The sequence below is a fragment of the Marmota monax genome, unplaced genomic scaffold (genome assembly GCF_021218885.2).
Source record: "Marmota monax isolate L192 unplaced genomic scaffold, Marmota_monax_Labrador192_F-V1.1 WCK01_AAM20220418_F8-fsc00061, whole genome shotgun sequence".
Classification (NCBI taxonomy): Eukaryota; Metazoa; Chordata; class Mammalia; order Rodentia; family Sciuridae; genus Marmota; species Marmota monax.
In genome coordinates this window covers 15,286,868-15,300,933 of record NW_026695230.1, presented here as the reverse complement: position 1 = coordinate 15,300,933, position 14,066 = coordinate 15,286,868, and the positions used below count along the sequence as shown (strand labels likewise).

Below are 14,066 nucleotides of genomic sequence, written 5' to 3'. Positions count from 1 at the left end.
AGCTGTGGGGGGGGCATCAAGCCAGGTTGGAGGTGATTCTCTATCTTGGGGTCTGGGCCTGCTCAGTGCCATCTCCCCAGTGACTAACAGTCAGCCTTAGGTGCTCCTGCAGCTCAGTTAGAGAAGGGGATGGTTGGAAGCTGGAGGGGACTCTAGTTTAGAGGAGGAGGGGATGACAGGGCAGTTCTAGGAAGCAGAGTTGCAGCTGCCCCTGGGTAATGGTTGGCAGCAACATGGCTGCTTCTTGCATGTGTTGGGAAACCTCAAGCACCACCAAGAGGAACCTACCCTGAGCCCCTGATTTCCAGATCATTCCCAGCAGTAGTATTCAAGCCTAAAAAGAGAGCAGTCTATTATTGCCTAACCACACCCTCCTTCCCAGCTTCCTTCTGTTCTTCCTGTGTAATAGTCTTACACTTTTCCTATGGGGGTTAGGAGGCCCTGGGGTCACTGGTTGCCTCCCCAAAACCTCTTAGGAAAAGAAAAGGCCAGTGGGAAGGTATCTTCTGAGATCTGCCAGGTGCCCCCGGGCTGGCCGAGGTCTGACTCACCCCTTGTTGTAGGCTTCTTCCTCCACCCTGGCCTTGGTCTCTTTGCTAATCTCCTCCAGACAGCTCGGGGGTGGCACAGGAGCAGAGGCTTCACAATCTGGCTCCCCATTTGTCTTTCCACTAGAGGGAAGGGGGAAGCACAGGGTATCATTTTAGGGAAAGGTTGAGCATCTGCAAACAAAGCCATGTTTTTGGCCTGATTCCTGATTACAAGTAAGAAAATCAGCTCTTTCTTCAGCTTTTAGATTTTTTTAAAATCCTTCTGCTCTGAGAAAAGATTTTATGAAGTTCTACTCTATGAATCTTTCCTAGACCATCAAAAACTGTACCAGCTTCTCTTCTCATGTGCCCAAATCCACCTTAATTCTTATTCCAGGGGATGCTATAAGTGGACAGATTCAGAGCTTCAAGGCACTGAGATGAGGAAAGTGAGGGTGAATCAAAATATTCTCATGACCTTATTTACTCTTTCAAACAGCTACTGAATTAATTATCTTAGTTATCTAAGCTGCAGGCAATTGCAATGTGCTTAGAACACATTAGGAAATAACAAAAGGAGAGCTGGTTGTGGTGATGTATGCCTGTAATCCCAGTGACTTGGGAGGCTGAGGCAGGAGGATCACAAGTTCAAGGCCAGCCTCAGCAATTCAGCAAGACCCTGTCTCAAAAGAAAAAAGGCTGGAGATGTAGCCTAGTGGTAAAGTGCCCCTGTGTTCAATCCCCACTAACAAAAAAGAAAATAACAAGATGGTTTTTGCTATTGAGGAGCTTCTCAGAAGAGAAAGACTCCCATCCCCATCCCCTCTCCCCCAAAAAAGGAAAGAAAAAATTTGTAATTTACTACATTATGATACTTATGAAAAAAACTATGTAGTGACAGAAAATAATGAGAGAATGTGTTTAGAGTGAATGGTCAGAAAAGGCCTCTCTGAAGTGCTGAAATCGAAGCACAGGCCTAAAAGATAAAAGTGCAGCTGTGTCTATGGCACACAAAAATCATCCCAGGTAGAGGATACAGGATATATAAAGACTGAAAGCACAAAGGTGCTGGGACACTGGAGTTGCGCAAAGAGTCATCATGGTGGGAGTTAACTTTTGGAAAAGATAAAGTTGCTGTGAATGTGAGGTATTCAAATGGAGAGGTCAAGAGGATAATTGTTCATGCCCAAGTGAGGCAGAGAAGAATTCTCAGCTGGAGATGTACATTGACATCATCAGAATATAGATGATACTTAAACCTATGGGATTGGTTAAGATTGCCTGGAGATAGCATGAGGAAAGATAAGAAAGGACCTGTGGACCAAATCTCTAGTATCTCCTCACTTAGGTGGAGAAGGAGGAACCTCCAGAGGCAATTCAGAAGTAGTTACTGGAAAGGCAAGAGAGAGCAGAAGAGTATGGAGCCTTGGGCACTAGGAATGGAGAGAGTGTTGCAAGGGAGAGTTCACTGTATCTCCCTGTATCTTCAGAGAGTCTGAAGGAACAAGTGACTATAGATATGATAATACAGAGGTCAAAATGAGCCTTGAGGTACGGGTGAGAGCCAAGGACAGATCGAGTGGATTTAGGAAGGAAAGGGAGGTGAGACAGGCAGAGACACAGGCATTTAACTCGGTTGAGGACCGAGGAGTATTTTGGAGGAAGCAGTTAGCCAAAGAAGTGGCCAAGAATCGATGTCACATTTGAACATCAAAAATCCAGGAGAGGGATTTTTTTTTTTTAAAAAAAGGGATGACCAAAGGAGCAAAGACTTTGACTAAAGTAACGAAGACTTCTCCTCCAGGCAGCTCAGGGGTGGCTCAGGAGCAGAGGCTTCACAATCTGGATCCCTTGGTCACAACAGAGGAAAGAAGAAGATGGAGACATCTTGGGGGTCTGATGAGGGAAGATGAGAGGGCTCCTACTGACAGGCAGCTTAAATGTCTCATAAAATAGGAGGTTATTTACTGAGAGGGAGAGATAGAGGGCCCTAAAAAAGTTGGAGGAAGCAGAAAGTATAAGAGTCATGTGGGAAAGTAGGAAAATAAACATATTAGAAAACCACAGCAGGTCGGCTGAGCAGTGCTGAGTCTTTATTTGAAGTATGGAGAGATCAGGTTTCAAGGCCATGCCTTCCCTACACATCCTGCAGCCCACTGAGGCATCCAGGATCCCGATGGGAGGAATGTTGTCATGGAGGAACCGTCAAACAAGGCAAAACTGTGAGCAGGGCTTTCCAGCCAGGACTCTGAGAGATCGCAGCTGCCATCCCTCCCTGACCTCAGGCAGGGTTTATGAGTGAGCTTTGTATCTGCTCCTCATTCTTGGCATCAGTTTCCCATCTCTTAGTTTTTCCCTTAGACCTTGTAGGATTTACATTTCATCAGACTGGAAACCAAAACCCATTGTGGACAAGAAAGATAACACTCTAAAAATACCAGTTATTCATAACATTTCTCCTTTTGCAAATTACATTATCCACTCCCTTCCATGTGACCTTTGCCTAATGTGCAGTTTCCTATTTGTCCAAATGACTGGAGCAAGAGAAGAAAAACATAGCTACAGCCAAGGGCAGGGACAGTAATTCTTTTAAGAAATATATTTATATATTAGATATTTGCTATCACGCTTTTTCTTTTCTCTACAGCTACCAACCTTAGAGGTTTATTAAAGTTAAGAAAGTTTGAAGGAGGACAGGGGAAAAGAAGGCACGAGGCAAGCCTGGGTCCAGATCCCAGCTCCAACACATGTGAGTTACTTAGCCTTCCTGAACTGCAGATCCTCAGCTGTAAAATGGGGGCAATAATACATACTTGATGGTGGTGGTGTTAGAGTTAATGGAGAAACATAAATATACTTTCTGGAATATGGCACTGGACAAATGATATCTATTAGTATTATTGTTACTGTTATTCAGTTGATGTATTGGTAAATGTTGGGAGCAAGCTGAGCTTCCTTCAAACCTCATCCAGTAAAAGAAAATAAAAGCTGATAAATTACCAGGTGATTATTTTTACATCTTCAAGGGAGAACTTGATATAGGTTACTCTGACAACTCAAAGTCATAGGAACTCTAAATGTGAACTAATGTTAGGTATGGTATAATTTACATGAAATTTACCTAAGATTGCTTTAAATTTTTCTCAGTGCATGACTCACGTACCATAGCATACACAGGCACCTTCTAGTTTTGCTGACCACATGACCTTAAACAAATCTTAAGTCCTTGGGCCACCACTGCTCTCTAGAGACAAACTTCCTTGGTAGAGCCCAGAAGTCTATTTTATTCACCCTTCAACATGGACCTTCTGTCCTTCTGTCCATTTCAGCTCCCTTATGGGACTTTCACATATGTTCTCTCCCTTGATTTTCCCAATGACAAGAAGAGCTAACACTATACCAGTCTCTGTTCTAGGAGCTCACTTAGGACTTATGGATGACCCTATAAGGAATTACTGTTCTCAGTTTTATAGGTGAAGAAACCAAGTCTCAGAGAAGTTAAATGACCAGCTCCAAATCAAACTGGACCCTGTGTAGCCCAACACCTGCCCATGCTTTTGATTGCACCATCTGCCACCAGGCAAGACATGATCCCACCTGACAGACAACAAACCCAAGCTTGGGTTGAGTATGTGACTTGCCTACAAGTCACATTATTGCTGCTGGGACTCTCACTTTGGTCTTCTAAATTTGTGTCAAGACGCATTTCCTAGTCTCCCTAAGCCTCTCTTTCAGTAGAAGTCTTTCCCTGGAGCTCTGAGTAGTGTGTGGGCTTGTAAGAGTAAAAGAAATTGAAGTTAAAGTGTAAAAGACCGGGTATCGTAAAGTTTCTAAGCTGCAAAGCCTGAGTTAAAATGTAAAGGACCAGGTATTGTTAAGTTCCTATGCTACACCCAAAACCTGAAATTCCTGTAGCTGTTAGGACAATTCCCGGGACTGCTCAGTAGATATACCCCCTGACCATTTAGTTGTTTAATAACCTAGGACCCTGTGCAGCTTGGCACGTAGGCATCTCAGGGCCCAAACCAATCAGTTTGAATGTACCCCCCTTCTTAGGATTGACCTATCACTCCCACCTGACCTGTTCCCGCCAATGAATGTACTAATCATGTTTAAGAATTGTTGTTTGATTTTCCCGCGCCTCATGATGATTTGCTCTGATGTATGCAAAGCCCCCGCCCTCCCCAAAAAGTGTACTTAAGCACTGCTCAACCCCTGCTGGGGGCTCTGGGCCACTCTCCCTTGTTGAGAGCACTGGATTCTTCAATAAACCCCCTTTTGTGGTTGCATGAGTCGGTCTCTTGGTGGTCTCTTCCTCCGACGTTCACCGGACCCTTACAGGCTCCCAGGTACCTGCTGAGTTAAGCCATCCCCACCTGCAGGCTGGAGCACAGCCAGCGATGCTGTGCTTCTTTCACAGGCTGCAGATTTGGAGTGTGGAGGGCCTTTGCTTCAAGTGGGACAGGATCAATAGGATTGGAGGTGGGGCAGACACACAGTACGCAAGCTGTTCACTGTCATCTCCTAACCTCTAGACTGAGCTTGCAGTTCCCTACATATCTTCTCCAATTCCCTAGACATTTATCCTTACATATCTTTACGACTCAGTTCAAAACCTCCTCTATGAAGCTTTTGCTGATGTTCTCCCTTCCCCCACAAGCTCTGGTTAAAGTTGATCTCTCCCTCTCCCTCTGCTTTCTCACCCCTCCCATGACACCATGACACCATGGCTAAGACAGAGGGCATTTTTATATTCCTGTGCATTCCTCTGTATGACTGTTGCCACAGGGGGAGGGACTGTGTTTGAGTCAAAATGATGCTTGGCATACAGCAGGTACTTTTGGGAGTTTGTTGAGTTGCCCTGTCTTCTTCAAGATGTATCTATCCAGTCTCTGTCTACCAATCTTGTGAAATGGGCGGGTTCTCTCTGTGTTTGCTGAGAACCCAGTGTTTGGGTTGGGCTAAAGGAATCTTTCCATGTCTATAAATGAGTGCTGAGCACAGCCTGTGCCTACCACAGGGATTTTCTGGGCCAAATACTTACAGATCTTGGCATCCATCCCCAGCCTGAAATCCTATGTACCTTCTTTCTGGGGTGATTCATTAAAATGAAGCTCATTGTTCTCACATGTCCACCAGGTCAAAGTGCTTGTCAGTATCCTGAGCTCTTAGTAAAGTGAGGAGCTGTTTAGTCAAAATGTGCTGTTAGGCAGGTTTATTACATTCAGTTTTCTCCACATATTAAACAATATTTGAAAGTGACTACAATCCTTTCCAAAGGACAGATGTTATCTTCCTGGGCTCAGCAATATTTCTAAGCTACCACCATTGCCCTGGCTCACTCTGACAAGACCAGCCCAGATGACTGGAGTTAGTGGAACTAACTGTTATTTGGTCCCAGATTCCTGGGTCCAGATTCCAACAAGTTTATTGGAGGACAATTTACTCCAGAATACTATCAGCAAGGGGGAGGGGTGCTTACTGTACAAATTTAATGGCATATGATATATTTAAGTGGTTTACCCTAGTGTTTATCCTAGCTACTGCAAAAGTGTTAGAAGATTATGATTTTAGAAATTTTGCTTAACACTCTACCATGGTACATAGTATAAAGGCCCCTTTGAGCAACTAGCCTTGTGTATCATCCACATCATGTCTCTGATAATCCCCTAGTGATTAATTCCACACATGCCATGCTCCCCACCCCTCCTCTGTGCGTCCGTCCAATCACAAGTTTCTTTAAAAAAAACAAAAAAGCTCTTAAATCCATCCTCTACCCAATAGTCACACTAAACTTCCCCTGTTTTTCTAGTGGGAGGGTCTATTAAGATGTTATGTCGCATGAGCTCAGGTAAGTGATGATTTCTCTGAGCATCAGTTTCCTCACCTATAAAATATGTATGGGATTGTTGTAAGGATTAAATAAGATTCTCATGTAAAGCAATTAATAAAACACTTGGCACACAAAAAATACGCAGTAAATAAAATTATTATCATTATCTCATCATCATCATCATCATCATCATCATTCCTTAAACACTCCACACCTTTTTGCCTCAGAACCTCCTTCCTGTACTCCTTGCTAATTATATAACCTGTAGGTTTCACTTGAAAAGTAATATTCCCCCTCAGATGCACATTAAAAGTAAGTTCCTAGGGGGATTTTTTTTCTAAGCCCCTCCTTCCTGCTATCCTATACCAACACTGGGTTAGCTGCTCATTTTCTTGTGTGTTGCTCCCTTAGCAACCTGAACTTCCTTCCAGTAACACCCAGCACACTGGTGAAATAATAGGCTGTTTCCGATCTGCCTTTCCCACTGACTGAAGCTCCTTGAGAGCCTTCTATGTGCCTGGCCCTCTGTGATTAAATGTTACAGGAATGAAAGAATAAAAGGCTACAAATATTCAGCTCTTCTGAGGTGTGGAACTACTCTTGAGCTTTGTTGTTTTTATTTTTTAAAATATTTTTTTAAGTTTTTGATGGACCTTTATTTTATGTATTTGTATGTGGTGCTGAGAATTGAACCCGTGCCTCACACATGCTAGGCAAGCGCTCTACCACTGAGTCACAACCCCAACCCAAGCTTTGTTCTTTTTAATCTCTAACTTTGAATACAACTCTCTACCTGTGTTTAAGTCCGCGCATTCCTAGGCCTAGTTGAATGAAGAAGAGTTTATCACCAGATGACTTACAAGACACAAGGCCCAGAATTCTCTCAAACCACTTTGTGCAGTGCAGTCAGCTCTCAAGAATTTGTGAACTAGCCACAGGCTATTCGATCTTCAACATGAAGTTGAATACGACAATCTAGAAAGCACTGGCTACTAAATTATACCACATTATTGTTCTTTAACAGTTTGGACAGGGTAGCTAGAATGGACTGCATCTGTGTCTAGAACAGAAGGTGTGAATTCATTTTCACTCACCAACTATCTCCATATTAGTCTAAAATGTTTCCAGTTTCATGAATTCAGATGGAAATCACTTAGCACCTTTTATAAATCTGGAGAGAAAAGCTGTTATTAGTCCCGACCCTCTCCTTTGACTCCTCCCTCCCCTCTTCACAGCATCCTTGCAGGACGGGTTGCAGCATACATGGCGAGTGGCCATCTCTCTGGTCAGCCCTGGGAGGGAACTTCAGATACCTTCCTGGGAACCTCTTACTTACCTTACCCTGATTTTCACTCTGGCTCTTTCTCTCCTGATTCTAAAGTGTTGCCAAGCTGACACCATCATTGATCTTCACTCATTGACATTCTAGATATGGGGCTGTTGCCTGCCATCCCCGACTTTGTACCCCAGTTTCTCCTACCATCATGTTCTTGATCTCCACTGCTTTGGACAGAAGCTCTCAGCTGCACATTAGTTTTACAGAGTTCAGGTCCTGCTCCATGCTGATCAGAGTGTGGGGGAACATGGGGACTCCCATCTGCCCTGACTGGCTCCATAGGTCTAGACTTGGGAATTAAGTGGAACTGGTGAAGGGAGGGTTGACAGAGGTTTATGTAACTCCTTATTCAGAGCCTCAAGGAACCATATCGGAGAGATTCAGAGACCATGGGCTAGGCACTATGACTCCAGGGACTTGGTAAGATTCTGTATCCTTGGTTATTTCACATGGTAGTTAATTTGTCATTTCTTTACAACTTCTCTACAGAGATGGAGAAGAAAGAGGAAGGGGAGGATGCCCTGCATACCAAGAAGGACCTGAAAGCTCATGGGGATGACATGGCAAAGGCGGGAATGCTGGGCAATCTGGGAGACTAACCCAGCGGGGTGTCAGTGCATGAGAAGGTGGTGACTGCACAGGCCAAGTCTGAGGGTGGAGAGCTTGGGGACTTGTCTGTACCTGAAAAGGGGCCCAACGTACACATTCCTTGCCAAGTCAAGCAAAACTTTTCTAACAGCAATGGAAAATGAAGGACTAAAGCTGTCTCAGGGCAAGGAACGAGAAAGAATAAGAGAAAGACGCAAGGGAAAGTTCTGAGAGGTGCCAGCTGTGATCCAGATGTTTTCCACCAAGCAAATGGAAGAATTAGAAAAGTAAGTTATAAACTCCCCTGAGTACATAGAAACAGCCTGTCTCGCTCTGGCTGAGGATGAAAAGACCTGCGAATTGCATAGGCGCCTAGAGAAGTCAGACAAAACAGATCCCCAGGCTACCAATGCAGCCCTTCTCTTCCTTCCTCCTAAGAGCAACACGATTCTGTTCAGGAATTTACTCCTCTTCACTGAGTCCTTGTGCTTCAGAGGAAGTTGACTGTCTCCCCAACTCCAAGGAATAGTTTAAGCCCACAATGGCGAGCTCAGTCCCAAAGCCCATAATTGGTTTAGAAAGGGACCATGTTCCCAATTTGCCAATGAGATAAGAGGGAAGACTAAGAAAATTTTTAGGTTCATTCTTAAGAATGAAATAGGGAAGAAATGGTGCCTGCATTTCCCCAGATAGTGTCCTGTCTGGATGGGATGCCTGGACTTAGCATAACCATAATCATAAGCCTGATGATGAAGTAGCCAGAAGCAAGGAAACTGTAGATCCCTACCTCTGGACTTATATTTTAAGCCCTGCTGACTTGTGGCTTTCTTGTATCTATAGCCCAAGAATCCTAACCAGCAGCAGAGACTTCCGTTTCTCCTGGGCTCTTAGATTGGGTGCACTTGGCCTCAGCCATAGCATCTTCCTGGCCCAAGAATTTTACAAAGTGGATTGGAAATCTTTGTGGATCTCAGAGTCCCATTGATTACCCCTAGAACTTAATTTTCTTTTCACTGAATTTTGGGGTTGAGAACGGGAGGAAAGAAGGTAAGCTGGGGAAACTTTCCTTAGGGATCCCCAACATTAAGAGGAAAATCAACAAACTTACTTTTCCAAAAGTGCAGGCAGTGCTGGGACGACAGGTGGGTGGCCCTTCCCATTGGGTGATTCCGACTGGATGGGAAACAGGAGACAGAGGATTGAGGATGAGCCACAGAAGTCAGGGCTGCTGAGCCTCTGCTGACACTGGGGAGGGGCTGTTTCTCTCCCTTCCTCACTCCCTCCCCAACTTGCCAACCTGCATGGGAGTGCAGGTGTTTACCCTTTCCCTTGGGGCCTTCCCTGAGACATCTGAAACTTGCTCTTTTTCTTCTCTTTGTTTCCTTAAGACTTTACATTTTAAGGCTCCATCCTAGAGGGCAGCCCTCGGTTTTCCTTTGTCCCATTTCCTGACTGTGACTGAATGCCAGTAGGCAATGCTGGTCCCTTGTTCCCCGGGATGGGCTCACACAAGCCCACCACTGCCCCTAAATTTACAGCTCCAAGCTTGACTCTCAGGAGATGCCTGCCATTACTGCAGGCACCCACCAGCAAGAACACCTTTGTATGAACCATTCCCAAGGAGTCCCACCTTGCTTTGTCCCAGAGGGTATGGGCTGCACATTAGGACCACCTGGAAGACAAATGGCCTGGAGAGAGATTTAAAAGTATGGATCCACCCCATGGTCTTGGGGAAGGGGCCTGGGCATTCAATGGTTTCAAAGTCCCCTTATGATTTTAATGTACAGCCCTGGTTGGTAACCACTAGTCTAAAGAAATATGTATTTGGAAACCACATTTGCTCCTTTAGGTAGAGTATGGGAAGAAATAGGTCTGTTAAATGTACTAACCAATCCTTACCAACCTTTAAAACACCTTTTTTTTAGGTTGCTTTGTGTTAGTGATTTGGAAATTGAGGATCATTTCATAGATGATAATGCTTGAGTTGGGAAGAGGTGAAAGAAACTGAAAATATATTGCTATGTACTGCTGTGGCAATAGAACTTGAACTACCAATTGCTTACACAAATTGTTTATATAAAAATGCTAGTTACAACCGGGAATAGAGAAACCATTGGAGAAGGAATTACAAGCATTTTAGATAGAATTAATCAGATACACAGAGGCCTGGAATGTGGAAAATATTTTCATATAAATATAGAAACTATATTTAAAGCAATTGAAATGGATTTTTTTCTGATTATCACTCATAAATTCATACTATAGGAATTTTAAAAGGCATCAAAAGGAAAATAAAAATTTCATGTTTTACCATTGTCCAGAGATTATCATTACTAAATTTTACATATATTCTTCCAGAATTTTTTTATGTCCACATCTAGAAATATTTTTTAAAAACTACAAAACAGAATTAAACTATATACAAACTAATATATATATATATATATATATATATATATATATATATATATATATATATAATTGCTAATTATTTAGAATGCATTATGGACAAAAATTCTATTCTACAGAAACTCTTTAAAGCAATGTTCATAATTTGTTTACCAATTTCTCATGCATGGACCTTAGGTTGTTTCCCACCTTAGGTTGTAACATACAATGCTGCCAAGAATCAAGGCAGAATAACCCTAGGTATAAGAACGCAGACTCTGGGATCAGAGAGCCTGGGTTTAAGGCTCAGCTCTCCCATTCCCATTCACCTTCAGCTCTTTAGACTCATTGCAGAGTGGGGAAAAAAAATACCCACCTTGGAAAATTGGGATTCAGTATGAATGTAAGGAACATTTTCTGAGCTGCTTATGCCTTGCTCAAGGACACTGAGACCTCTTCTCAGAGCAGTGGTATACACGTGACCTAGTTTCCATTAAATGTTTTGAGATTACCACCCGAATTCTGTTCTGGTGATTTCCTTTTCTTATCAATCCTGCCCCAATCTGGATCCCCTCCATAGCCATGAGTGTGATGGAAAGGTAGACCAGGAATGGGAGGCAGGCCTCATCATACTCACCAGGACCGGTAAAGAGGGGATGGGTGATGAGCTGGGAGATTGGCCAGGCAGGTTCAGGGCATTAAACTTGGGAACCACAGCAACACTGACCCTCCGGCGGGGCATGTTCTGTAGGAAGAGAAGTGACCAGGCCCACTTTCTTGGAGATAATAACAGTCATAGTTCTGAATGGCCTGGAAAAAGCCTACTAGTTCCTAATGCTATAATGATATTAACTGAATATTTTGGTATTGGGATACTGATGGTGTTGAAAAATTGGTGTGAAGTGAGTAGCCAAATTTGACTCAAATTTTTTCTATTGGTGGTGAGGGATCTCTCACCATGTTCTTACTTTAGATTATGAAATCCTGGAGAAAAAGAATGGAAATGATCCCCTGGTCTCTGAATAACATCCTAGATAGTATATTAAAGTTGCCCATAGCAGCACCAAAGTTTATGCACCATTTCATCTTCTTTAAAGGATGTATAGTCAGGAAAACTACATATGTACAAGACAGGTGAGATTCCAGTGGTTAAGCTAGCAAATATGGAAGCTCAATGGAAACTTTCAGAGGGTCTCTGGATTCTATGATCCATGAGTGAATGATTTCTTGAGTGACCATAGAAATTTCTGTCCTACGTTCTCTGGGAGCCCCAGTATTCCTTGAACATGCGTACCTTTCCCATCGTGAGGGACATGGACCGCGCCGTGCGAGGGACCCCATCTTCTATAACGGGAGGAAACAGAGAAAACTCATATAAGTTTCAAAGTGGGCCTCAGCAGGAAACAGGCAGAAACTAAGCCACAGTCAGAACTGGCCTTCAAAGGAATAGCCCAATGGTCTGGATGTTTGGGACAGAGTTTGGCCCTTCACTCTCTGAGATGATCATCTGCAGAATGGGAACTCTTTTGGATGAAATCTTTATCCTAGATCTACTGGACATTAATAAGAAGTCACAATCTGGAACATTTGGTCTTCGTTGAACACTACACAATCTCTGGGTGTCGCTTTGGATAATGTGTGAGATCTATTCATAGCAACACCAAAGCTTATTGGGTCTTTCATGCTCACTTAAGGGAGTTATAATCAGAGAAACTCGGAGCAAGGAAGGTGTGGTATTGGTAAGAATGAAAACTTGCTAAAGAAGTAGTTTCAGTATATCACATGCCCAATGATTCAGAACAAAGGAAGCCACCACCCTAGGATTTTCTTCTCCTTAGTATATCCATGAAATGACATAATTTATATGAAGTGTTTAGCATCACACCTGCATAACAGTGCCACCAGGAAACATCTGACAAAGACAGGTATTTGCAAGGTTAATTCAGTTTGACCAATATCATTTAGCCTGTATATCTGTCTAGCCTTCATATCTATATACTTTAGGTATGTCTCTTAAAAAGTGCATAACTACATATTTTTTCCCTTAATCTGAGGTTCTCTGTTAGGCAACAGGTTTATGCTGCTTATATTTCTTATGATTATTCATATATTTTTATTTCCATTATATTATTTTATATTTTCTATTTACCCTGCTTTATTCATTAAGTTTTTTTCTAATTTTTTACCTACTTCTAATGTTGGTTTGAAAATTATTCATTGTAGTTTTAATCTTTAGTGTATTCCTTTAACTTTTGAAATTTAAATTTGACTTTAAATTTAAAATTAATGAAGATCTCTATTCTTTTCCTGAGACTTTAAAACAGTAACAATCTCTCAATTTTAATTATATTTTTTCACTATTTTTTCTTTTACCTTGTTTTATAGTCCAAAATTTTTCATTATCATTTTCTACAGTGAATGCTTGTTTAGATCTGCCCACATGCTTACAATTGGCTTGGTCACTGTTCTTTCTTACATCCTGCTCATTTTACTTTTTTAACTCAATTTCATTCTTCCCAAAGTTAGTTGTTTTTTGAGCAAGGACTTGCGAGAGGTAAACTTTCTCATTAGTTGTCTCCAGATGTCTTGACCTAGCCCTCTATCTTTAGTGATTTTCTTATATCTCTTTTTTATTTCTATGTTGTCATTAATTTTCTCTCAGCTCATTGAAAAGATTACTCCATGGCCTTCTGGTATCATTATTGCTTTTGAGACTTGCCATTGCTTTGTCAACTCTCTTCTTTCTCTGGTGACTTTTAAGATCTTCACTTTGTCTTTGTTCTTCTGAAGCTTCTCTTTTGTGTGCTATGTCTTCTGCATGGAATTCACTATGCTTACTGAATTCAATGATTTAGGTCTTTCTTTAGTTGTGGAAAATCCTCAGCTATTCTTTCTTTGAGTATGTTCTGGCTCTAATTACCTCTTAGGGATCATCTAATAAATGGATTGCAGACTTTCTCACTCTGGACTCTACATCCCATATCTCATAATATTTCTTTTATTTCTTTACTCACTGTATCCCTCTGAATTGCCTTTTGGGTGACTATATCTATTCTATCACCAGTCAAGCTGGACCTTTCAGTATTCTGGGGCAGTGACCATAGTCAGGTCAAGAGGAAGAAAGTCAGGGCAAACTACACTCTAGTTCCTAAGGACCTCAGCTCAGATGTGACACATCTCACGTACCAAAGCCAGCCTCATGCCTAGCCTAACTTCCAGGGGATGGGGAGGGGTGCCCAGAAGGAAGATACGTAGAATACTGAGGAATCACCTCAACTACTGTAACTACCACATCTACCACACCTCAGCTACTCAGTCTTCTATTTCCAGACCCTATTTTTGGGAAATTTTCTACAGGCCACAGGCTATTGTGCAGGAATCAGTTCAGAGT

General features: G+C 42.4%; 1 protein-coding gene across 6 annotated transcripts in view; it reads right to left on the bottom strand.

The window, feature by feature from the left end:
- Irag1 (inositol 1,4,5-triphosphate receptor associated 1) overlaps positions 1-14,066 on the bottom strand; it is a 119,240-nt gene that overhangs the window by 7,413 nt on the left and 97,761 nt on the right. For all 6 annotated transcript variants that reach the window (XM_046438036.2, XM_046438037.2, XM_046438042.2 and 3 more), the window contains 4 exons: positions 11,970-12,019; positions 11,313-11,420; positions 9,396-9,460; positions 552-671 (listed from right to left, as the gene is read on the bottom strand). In XM_046438036.2, the coding sequence (XP_046293992.1) occupies positions 552-671; positions 9,396-9,460; positions 11,313-11,420; positions 11,970-12,019 (343 nt within the window). The remainder of the gene's footprint in view (positions 1-551; positions 672-9,395; positions 9,461-11,312; positions 11,421-11,969; positions 12,020-14,066) is intronic.